Genomic DNA, 11,196 nt, shown 5'->3' on the forward strand with positions numbered 1-11,196 from the left:
GCTCACCTGTTCAGAGTCCCACTTATAACCGTTAAACAGCATTTGCCCCTTTCATACAGACAAACCGTTCATTATTAACATAAACTGTGTGAAGAACGGAGGGGGTTCTGATGTGTGTGCATGTGCATGCAAAGACTGTGTGTGTGTGTGTGTGTATGTGCATTCATGTGCAGGGGGATTGACCCTCAGCATGTGCTGCATGTCAACAGTGAATGACTGCGGTATGAACGAGTCACTAGAGGTTATTGCTGAGCGACAGCTCGTTGCCAAGAGATAAATAAAAAAGGAAACTCACAACGAAGATCTGAAAGCCCCGAGACGCTTTGCAAGCGGAGTTGGCGGAACATCAAACATCAAAGTAATATCCAGTATTTTTCTGAAATATCCCAAAAATGAATACAAATATGAATGAGTTTTGCTGACATTGCCTCTTTGAATTCCTTTACAGTCGTACAGAGTAAGGACGCCTCCTTTTGCTGTGGAGCCAGAGCGCTGGGGGAACAGCACCATAGAGCTCGAGTTCAAGTCCGACAGCTCTGATCAAAGCGATCTCTTGGTGAGTTGTTCTATATATTTATATGTATTTATATATTGGCTGATGGTTTGTTTGTCAGAAGAAGACATTGTTTGTGATCATTCGTAGCAGATTGCCAGTAGAGCTGATTTGGCCTTCTCTTTCTTTTCTCGGCCGACCTTTGCAAGTGCACCTGCACCTGCACCCACTTTCTCCGCTCCACAATGCAAACGTAACATCTTCAAGAAGGTAACGTGCTATTAGAAAATTGGGTTTATGCAATGTATACATGGACAAAGAAGACATAATCCCTGGTAGTTAAAAGATTTGGATCAAAATGTCTTTTTCAGATTCAGAGCCCCGTCACTCATAAATCACCAGGGAGCTCCTTGAAGTTTGCTGCAATGAAGAGAATGAGGGATGCTGGCTGTGACAAAAAGAAGAGGACGACCAATGTGAAGATATTTGCATAAATAGTGTTATGACGGGTCAGATAGGCAGTTATCATAATAGACAGGTTCAGATGTTCATTTTCCAACTTTGGTAGCATACATATACGGCACTGTTAAAGATCCAATAGACAGTATTAATAAGAGCATGCCAATTTATTTCTTAACATGCGTAGGAAGTAGTGTTATGGATCAGTTCAACTGTATTGTTAACCACAGAAAGATTTAGTTCATATTCCAGCTTTTTGGCAGCTCTTTGTTGGGTTTGGAGGAGAGTTCAGAGTTTGTTGTAGTGCTGTCGTGTTGTATGATTTACCTTTACTGCTGTTCACATGCAATCTCTTTTTTTCTGCACAAGTTCATATTGTTGGTGTCGGAAATGGTTAATTTATGTATTACCAACTTAATATATTCACGTTTCCTAATATTGACAGTGATATAAGTCAAATAAATGTTCAAATTGATCAGCATTGTCTTTGTTTGAATGTTCTCTTCCTCTCTGCCGTCAGCCTCTCATGAAGGATTTAGATTTCACGCGACCGAATCGTACTAATTAGTGGAAAATCAGAAGTGCAGAAGGAGACGACGCCGACTGAGAGCTCCCTCCTCCTTAATGGCGGAACTGGAGATGAAATTGAGATTGGTCTGCTGGGGCCGTTGGCACGTTGTCGTATATTGGATGGCCGTCATAAAGTCCTCCAGAAATGACAAGTGTGTCCTCGTCTGCCACAAATTCATCTGCTGAAAATGAAATAGCCATTTTTAATTGCTAATTAAAGACAACATATGATTTCGTGATTGCATGCTGAAGGGGAAGTCCTTACCCGTGTTGTTTAGAGGTTGATGCAAGTATTGGATTTTATGTTTGCATCTGTGGAACATGAACACAACCCCTGCCAGGGCAAACACTCCAAGCACAACGCTGAAGACGATGGTCATGCGCTTCTCTGAAATGTTTAGTCTCAAACCTTGTAACGCAGCAAAAGAATGAACAAATTAAAGTCATTCACGCGAGTGAAACATCAAGTCGCATTGCGTAACCAAATCATTAATACAAACTGAAGCCCGATGCCTACCTGGTGTGGTTGTGTCCACTGAACCTGAGGTTGTGTTGACAGTGTGAGATGAATTTGCAGTTGTGATCACTGTAGTATCTGGTGTACTTATGTAACCTGCTGTGGTCCGCGTCGATGTTGTCAGAGCGGTAGACGTAGGAGTGTCCGGTGTCGTGGTCGTCGGTGTCGTACTGTTAGTTCGAGGAGTCACGTCGGTTGTTGACTGAGGAGTCTGGAGAGGACTTGTGCCCTCAAGTGTAGCTGCTGTAGCGTTGGTGAAGGTGCCATTGTCCCGGGTGGTGCTGGTGAAAGGAGTCGTGTTCTCCGTCGAGTTTGAGAAGACAGCCACACGTCCAGTAGAGTTAGATGAAGATAGCGTTGTTGCTGTGAGCGTCACGTTTAAATCAGGGGTTCTTATTGTTGGCGTGACAGTTAATTTATCCGTCTGTGTTTGTGCCACAGCAAGAGGAATGGCCAGAAGGTAACAAGCCAGGGTAGCAAAGAGGGTGTCCATGGCCATTTAGTTCTGTAGTGGGAAACAAAACACGGGCTGAAAAACACTGGAATACATACATTTATGTTCCCCGTCTGTGCAGTGAAAACAATACCCTAAACATTGTGTTTGACCTTTTACTAGGAGGTCATATGCGTTACATGAACAGATCTGATGCAGGAAATAACTTCGGACACACTAAACATGACTGTGTACACACAACTCTGATCTTTTGTAGTTACGTCGGTGGAAACGTTTCTAATCTCCCTCCCAAGGGGGAGCTTAACTTAAGTCCAAACCGTGAATAAGAAGTCAATGACAGATCTGGCTCACCTTGGTTTCTTTGTATGAACAAGAGACTCGGTTCACTTCCCTGACAGTGACTCTGCCTCCATGTCACTGCCGACTCCTCACTTCCTATGAACCTGGACCAGCTCGTCCTGATTTGCTGGCAAAGTGGCAGGTGAAAGTGGGCAGGCCACTTCTTTGTGAACTTCCTCTATTGTATGTTTCCAAGGAGACAAAGGACACAGCTACACAGCTATTACCTAGAGTAGACCAAAGCTCAATCTCTCTCTCTCTCTCTCTCTCTCTCTCTCTCTCTCTCTCTCTCTCTCTCTCTCTCTCTCTCACACAGAGACACAGAGTTCATAATACAGCTGTCTTATGTGCTGAATGTGTGCACGTGTGTATTCAATCAACATGGTTGAACTTTGTACATATAGTTTATCAACAAGTAGAATTTATGACTAATTTACACAGGTAGTTCATAAAGATTGCACAATGTCCAGATATAAATAACTAGGCACTAAACATGTCCTCAAAAACAAATAGCCATTGTTCCTTCAATACAGTAATGCCATCACACATGTAAAATATCAGACAGTATTATAGTGTGCCTGTCATGAAATAAAAGGAGGGCCGTGTTCAGGATATACAGCTAGCAGCCGCTGGCAGGGAGAACTATTGAACAAAGGGCAATAGTAGTCAAGTTGCCACATTGCTGCTACACAGGAAATGGGAGTAGCTCAGTCACACTGGAGCAAAAGATGTGGCAACCTTGTGTTATTTTAAAAGCTCTGTTCCTTATTGTTCTGATGAATACCTCAATAGCTGAAACGTCTTGGGTTTCGTTAAATGATTCAAACGTTCCACCAAATATTGCATGATATTTCTTGTTTTTTTCTGTTGTTTAGGCACCTCAGTAAGGCAGCAAGCAACATGAATAGGCAAGCTTTTGAATTTAACTTATATTCTGTTAAAGTTATGTTTTAGTTGTGCGAAGCTTTATCACTTGTTGTCAAGCCCTTTCTTAAGTTAAACTCCAAATTGATTTTGCATTTTCATTTGAGCAGCATGTTCACGTCAACATAAATAGGCTTACAGCAATAATGAAGTTATAATTGTTCGCACCAAATGCACCACAGAGGTAGCAGCAGAACAACTGTGACTTGTCATCTGTATGTTTATAAAAAAAACAATTTGCATTGAAATGTCTCCACGAAGAAGAGAAAACGTATCGATATATATCGCAGCGTTACAGTTTGGTGGAGTTTTCAACATTTTTACTCATCGGGTCAAAGTCTTTGAATGCTGAGTCGTCAGCTTTCAAATGAAAGTCTGCTGCAGCCTTTTCTGTGACGTCTGATGCCTGTAGTGTGTTAAGAACAAAACATTAATAACGTGACAAAATCTACATATGTACATGTAATATATCCTTCATTTACTACCTATTATCTAACAAAAGGGTCAGTCTCCTACCTCTGATTTACTACAGCAACTGAAGCAGATCAGGTCACTCATCTTCACAAACAGGTCAGGGCTCCTTTGTTCTTGCTTGCATCCCCCTAAAGAGAAATAGAGACATATTCTCACTGCTGTATTGGTAGATTTAGATCATAATATGTAGATCATTAATGTGTGTTAATGCATTAATGTGTGCCTCACCTGTGATCATGCTCACCAGCAGGCCACACACGATTGTGGTCAGAGTACCCAAGAGAGACAAGTAGAGGTAGGACAGAGAGTACCAGGAGTCTGCCAGAGGTGGCCTCACACTGACACGCGAAAGAAAATCATTTTAGTCATCGTCCTCCTGCCACTTTACACATGTTATAACGCCAAAATGATCACCACTGCTTTCTGAAGATATGCTGTATGAAGTCAGGTTGCATATTCAGTGACTTTACAATGATATCAAACAGAGAAAAAAAAACAGCAAATCATCATATTTGAGCCTGGAACCAGAGAATATTTGGCATTTTTGCTTGGTAAGAAAGTAAAATACCTGAGGAATTATTTGCTTATTAAAATGTTCTGTCGATTGACTAATCAGTTGCCATGATCAACCAATTTCTGCAGTTCAGGTTTACAAAGCTAGACAGCGTTTTTGGATCCTCTCTCTCTCTGGGAATGGAATACATTTTAAAACCTATAAAAAAAATCTATTTCTGAAATGTAGTGCAGAAAAAGCAGTTGGGTGCAGCAGATTTGATTGAGTTGAATGAAGTGTGTGCATATAGTGATATAGCATTGGAGCATTCATATCGCAGCAGAATCTATTCATTTTTACTGTGAAAGTTTATTAAGTTTCTACTTTTCCTGATGAATGGACTTATAGAATAAAGCAGATGGACCTTTCGTTAGATGTAAAGTGACTCACTCAGCCTGTGAGGTCAGAGTCACACCACTGGTCCACGGAGGTGTCGTTGTGTAGTTCTGGCCCAGTGTGCTGTTGCAGCCCGCAGTGCTGACTTGGAGAGGATTTGTCTTTTCACTTGTCTGTGGGTAAACCTGGCCTCCAATCCCTATCCACAGAGTCAACACCAGACTGAGGATCATCCCCACAAGGCCTCCCTGCAATGTAAATATGGCTGCAGGCAAATATTTCCTGGATGTGTGTCACAGTTGTTGTATTGGCGAGATTTCTTTGTCAGAGGGTGTTGCTGTGCAAGTGAATGTTCCAACAAAAAGAAAAATACTCACTATTGAATTGGATGTGCGGAATAGCATGCCCAGTAGGTAAAGACCGAGGAGAGGCCCGCTGATCATGCCAAATATGGACAGAGATACCTGGAAACAGAAAGCTGTCAGGAGGCTTATAGTTCCTGATATTCAGCTCTGGGAGGTGCTGTAGAGCAACAACAGGCTGCAGTCCTGTCACTGAATGGTGGTTACCTGCAAAATGTCTCCCATCACTGAAGCAACTCCAGCCATCCCAATACACAGGGCACCAAAGAACACACCTGGGGGATGTTAAAATCAACGTCATCAACAGAAAGGATTTAATCACAAACAGCCCGCAGGTCCCAAATGTTCTTCGGTGCAAATTGTGCGGCAGGTTAGCTAAACTTGTCCTCAAAGTCTGAAACATATTTAAACGTGAAATGTCCTCATGTGATAGATTTAGTGATAGATGCCACTCAGGTCTGAATTTTGTGTCGTAAAATAGTGATTTTTGTGCTCAATGTGTTTTAAAAAGACATCTTGACTTGTTTTTGCAGGGTATCTGCCAGTCTTGAAAAGTCTTTAAAAAGCATTGAATTCAGTTTTTTAAAAGCCTTAAGAAAGTCCTAAATATTTTTCATAGGCAGTAATCATAGTTCTAAAATATTTTGTATCCGATTGCAGGCTATTGGGAGCCGTTAAACATGCGTAAACTAAATGTAGGATAGTTTCTACAGTGGACTCTGCACGCAGGAGACAGATCGATCCTTCTTATGACGTCTCAATTAGCACTACAAGACCTATAGTCATAGTGGGTACTGTCACTTCTGTTGGCTACAGTAGCTTTGGAGCTTATTGTCCCGTAACAGGCAAGTGTCAGATTTAGCAAAACCTAAAATGACATGAATCATTTTAACCCTCCTATTATCATTGCCGACCCCATTTAATGTTTAACGTCCCGAAATAAGTGCTTGATATCTTATTTCATGATTCTTCCTAATTTAATGTGAACAACTGGGTTACAGTTTCAATGTCTTGTACGCATTTTGTACACATCATTATATAAACATCTAAAAGTTTGTACAGCAGCCTTCTCAACCATTTCTCCTGGTGCCCTGTTTGCTCTTTCTTGTTACTCTGTCTCCATTGAAATTTTACTCGTAACAAAGGTTTTCTGCCAATGCTGTTTCGGCTCAGCTCTTTTACAGTGAAAGTGACAGAATGTGTCTGAGACTGAGGATGCTGTTGGAAGAGGACCCTGATTATGAGGCGTAATCTGTCTCTAACCACCAGCAGACTCTGCTCTCTCTGCGTGTCCAAAAGTGGACACGTTTTCTTCCAAAAATGAATCATCATGTTCATGCTCCCACCACTTGAACTGAATTTGGACAACTGGAAAGACTGCGTCCAAGGAGCGTCCAAGTCAAATGCTGACACTGGAAGGGTAATATTTCCAGCCACCATGTCTCCGAAGACTTTCTGTGTTTTCTCCTGTGTCATACGCTTTGTGACAAACTCGCAGCAACTCAGGTTGTATCGGACAAGTGGGTCCAGGCTGAGGAATGTCTGGTTATATTTCGTGGCCGCTGTCCATAAAACACGGTGTCAAAGTACGTGCTGCATGTGCTGCACGGTCCAGCTGTGCCTGGAATGTGCCGGGTATGCTGGGAAACTGCATGGGGCAGAACCTGAAGAGAATACTAGACCCAGGGCAGTCCGCTTGAAGAAAAACTCTTCACAAATAAGGATTTCATGGTGTCGTCGGGCTATCTAGTGCTAACCAGTTCTGATCATGTCGTAACTCGCACAGTGGAACTGGAAGCACTTTTACCTACCTCTAGACTAACAAGATGAGATAGTAGTTACCTTGTCTACTGGTATCTTGTGAACTTCAAGGAGTCATACTGTGCGATGATTACTGTTGTAATTACCGTCAGAATGTACATTGAGCTCGGTAATCAATGAGATAGGGAAAGGTTTTATAGAAGAGCGTTCTTCAGAACTGTCTTTCTTTAGTGTTAGTTTGTCCCTCAGAACTTTACGCTTCTCTAAAGCCTGCTCGTTCTTGGGCGACTGTGAAAGTGTTTTGTTGAATTTACTCAGGCCCATGTTCATCCAGTACACCTGCTTCTCTGTGAGGTTTTTGCACACTGGAATAATAAAGTCTTCCACAGTGACGGCAACAAGAGCGTTAATGCTGGACGACACCGTGCTGAAAACAAACAGTAAGCTATTAAGTCTTTGCACAGAAGAGGAAGACTGATGCATGTGAATGGCAGATTATAGATTACAGATAGGATTAGTCTCAGGTAGCCGGCAGATGACGTGGATTTTTCACAATAAATCACAACCGGTGACTCATTCTTTCTTTACTATTGTACCTTATCTACAAGATCATTTCCTCAGCAAACACAGGTTATTTTGTTCTGATTTAAAATAATGTAATGTCCTTGTTCGTCTCAGGCCTCACCTAAGAGTACCACTGTATGCGGCAGCCACAAACAAGCCTGGGATTCCAGGGTAATCTGCCAAAATATCCATCACAAGGTAGGGCAGCATCTGGTTTGCAAACATAAGCCAATCGTAGTGTTAATGCTTTGTTACACAAAACACAGAATGATGATGATGATGTTGAGTAAAGAGACAATTGCAGCCGGTTACCTGGTCGTAGGTGCTTATATCCCTGTTTGTAAATGGGTCACAGTTCTTGTAAATGGAGTACATGGTGAGGCCAGTAAACATAGCCAGACTCACAGTTACCCACAAGCCAACCATGTTCACGTACAACGCCCTGAGAGACAAAAAAGAAGACTTGTCGGTGCATGGGCCGTGGCTGACAGCCGGTAAGGTGTGCAGTGCATTGCAGGAACGCTCACATCTTGGCATGTCTCAGGGTTTTGCAGGAGATGTAGCGTTGCACCTGGGACTGGTTGATTGAGTAGATCGACATCCACATGACGCTGCCACCGACTATGATGGTCCAGAAGCTATGTCGCTTCAGAGGATCTGGGTCAAAACTGATAAAAGTGAACAGGGTGTGAACGTGTTGAATGTTTGGGGACATCAACATCTCAAACGTCTGGCAGTGTGAGAGGACACTTTTAAAGGCAATAAGCAAACAGAATTTAGATTTATTTTTCTCGATAATTTCCAGTGAATTTCCCTTCCTTGTACACTAAAGCGTTTACAGGAAACAATTTTCGGAAAGTTAAGCTAATTAGTTTTTATGTAGCTGCCAACTAATTGATCTGATTAATGAGTTAAAAACAGACGAACATCAAATACGATCTGACACAACTCTGCCTGTGAACATACTCAAACGCCTCTAGACGGCCTCCTTGGCCGGCGTCCTCCCAAATCTTCGTCAGGCCTCCCTGCAGTGCAGCTCCTCTGGCTATAACGGGGACAAAACCCGCCAGCATGATCACCATCTGTATCACGTCCGTCCAGATTACTGCTTTCAGTCCGCCCTGAAACAAGATCCATGTTGGAGCCAGCTTATCATTTCCAAGTACTTCCAATTTAAAGCTAGATGAGGCTTGTGATGTACAATTATGCATTGTCATGCAGAGAATAACTTGCATTAGTTTCACAAGCATATCAGACGTGGATGCTGATATTTAAGTGTAATATCACAACGAACAGTTTGAGATACACATGCATTCATGCTTGGACTTGAGGTTTTCAGTCGATGTTTGCACGCATTATAGACCTCTTGTATACTCTTGGGTACGCAGATCATTTGTTCAATACAATACATCATATTTTTTAGAATGCACAATACCAACCAAAGCGCAGTAGACGATGCACACTGCTCCTGTAGCCACCAGCACTCCCCAGAGATCAAGTCCTGTGACTGTGAAATCACAAAAGAAAAGCTCCGTTACGATTTTAGAATAACCTTTTGAGACGTAACAACGTGTGACAGTGTTAGTAACTCCAAGCCAAAGTCTCCATAACCTCTCTGAAATGGGGTATCTATCCATCTTTATTTTTTACTTTGCACAAGCGATGAATTCCCACTTCATTTAAAAAGAAAAACACATCTGGTCGCCTCTTTTGTTTTCGGGTCAATCTGTCTTTAAGACAAACACGAGAGAAGGGCAACTCATGACGAATGACATCAAAGATAACATAGGCATCTCTGGAAGACTATAGCATCATACAAAGTACTATTTATACATAGTTGTTGCAAGAACAGCCTTCGTATAGACTCACTTTGATTTAGTGCAAGAGCAGGAGCATAGATGACCAAACCGGTGTAGAGGACCTGAAAACAGATGGCACCATTAGCTGATTAGGTGGAAACACAACAATCATGTGATTCATATTAATCTTGGTATCTAGAACTCTACATAAAGTCAAACAGGCCGGCTTGTTATCATGTTACGTATACCATGTCAATTATAGATGATTGTTCCATTCTTCATGGTTTTGTACGTTTAGTTACAATTATCTAAATACAACAACCAGTTGAATACTAAAAGCATGTTTTAGTTACCGTCTGTACGATGTACATCGAGGTCCCAATTATCCGAATGGGCCGGCTGAAGCGCATCTCCAGGTACTAGGAATGAAAGGAGAAACAGTCAGACATCATTAAACTCTTGCCACACATTGGTTTGCTTTGTACATCCAAAGTATGAAAGCCGTTTGTTTATTGGTTTGTATTTCTCTGTTTTAACACCTTTTGGAGGAAATACTTTTCCACCAGTTGTATTCTGTACAGCCATTCAACCAAGATCACTTTAAATCTTACTATACTGGACGTATCATTAGCCACATTGTCTGGTAAAAGTCATGCATTTCTGTTAGCATGCTTGCTTTGTTGGTGTTTACATCTGAAGTTATTTGGTGCAGCGCCACAATAATCACATACAGCCTGTGACTTTTCCTCACCTCATATGCGCTGGTGATCCCCAGCCTGTAGAAAAGCGGGACGAAGATCTCGGCAGTGATTGCAGACACGATGGCGTAGGAGAAGCCGAAGAGCCAGAAGGCAGTTCCGAACCGGTAGGCCTCAGTAGGTGCGCCAATGACTGTGATGCCAGACATGAAGCTGGCAGTGAGCGACATGGCAACTGGCACAGCCGTCATTTGCCGTCCACCCAGCAAGAACTCAGCGCTGCTGGTCTCCTTACGGCTCCGGATGGCCTGGAAAAGGCCGATGCCCGCTGCCAATAGAATTGCTCCGAAAAACACCACATAATCCCACACAGAGAAAGTGGCCACTGGACCACCTGTTCCAACCATGCTTAGTTCAGTTTCCTAACACTTCTCTTCTCTCTGAGCTGTTGTCAAGGACACTTCTGTGTTACCTCGACTCCAGTCCACTAAGAGCAAAGGTTGAACACCAATTGAACATTGACTGAAAAATGCTTTTCAGTGCATTTCAGACTTGGTCAACTGTGAAACGTGTGAAAATCAGCTGCACTCATATTCAAAAGTTTCAAACCTTCAACAAAGAGAGGCAAAATCCAAGGAGTTCAGGGTCTCTATCAACCATAAGCGTCGCTCAGACTGCAGTAGAATAATGAGATACTTCAACCACTGAACATCTTCTGCAATTGTCAGCAGTCTGATGTTTTCGGTAGACCATAAAGATGAGTTCACTTTAGTTAATAATCCATCAAGGACACACGGTTACAGTCAGCTGTGATTTCAGGGATTGTGAAAGATCCTGAGGTTTGTTTGAAGACCTTCTGTTGTCTAGATGTATCCATTCTCATAGGAGGGGTC

At 42.3% G+C, this 11,196-nt stretch overlaps 1 protein-coding gene and 1 long non-coding RNA gene across 2 annotated transcripts; both read right to left on the minus strand.

Annotated features, from left to right (window-relative positions):
* Positions 1 to 1,014: 1,014 nt before the first annotated feature.
* On the minus strand, positions 1,015 to 2,187 carry LOC306775737. The gene is made up of 3 exons (XR_013771888.1): positions 2,040 to 2,187; positions 1,788 to 1,931; positions 1,015 to 1,704 (listed from the first exon to the last, which is right to left on the minus strand). It is a non-coding gene; the product is annotated as an uncharacterized lncRNA (long non-coding RNA).
* Positions 2,188 to 4,048: 1,861 nt separating this feature from the next.
* LOC306775819 (sodium-coupled monocarboxylate transporter 1-like) lies at positions 4,049 to 10,710 on the minus strand (the record flags this gene model as incomplete). Its single annotated transcript, XM_079266350.1, has 15 exons — positions 4,049 to 4,162; positions 4,273 to 4,358; positions 4,459 to 4,568; positions 5,174 to 5,367; positions 5,497 to 5,583; positions 5,689 to 5,756; positions 7,557 to 7,669; positions 7,928 to 8,016; positions 8,119 to 8,248; positions 8,334 to 8,474; positions 8,773 to 8,927; positions 9,246 to 9,313; positions 9,676 to 9,727; positions 9,959 to 10,024; positions 10,357 to 10,710. 15 exons carry the CDS (start codon positions 10,708 to 10,710, stop codon positions 4,049 to 4,051), a joined length of 1,827 nt encoding a protein of 608 aa, XP_079122476.1.
* Positions 10,711 to 11,196: the final 486 nt, after the last annotated feature.

Source organism: Melanostigma gelatinosum (assembly GCF_949748355.1).
Source record: "Melanostigma gelatinosum genome assembly, chromosome: 3".
Lineage (NCBI taxonomy): Eukaryota > Metazoa > Chordata > Actinopteri > Perciformes > Zoarcidae > Melanostigma > Melanostigma gelatinosum.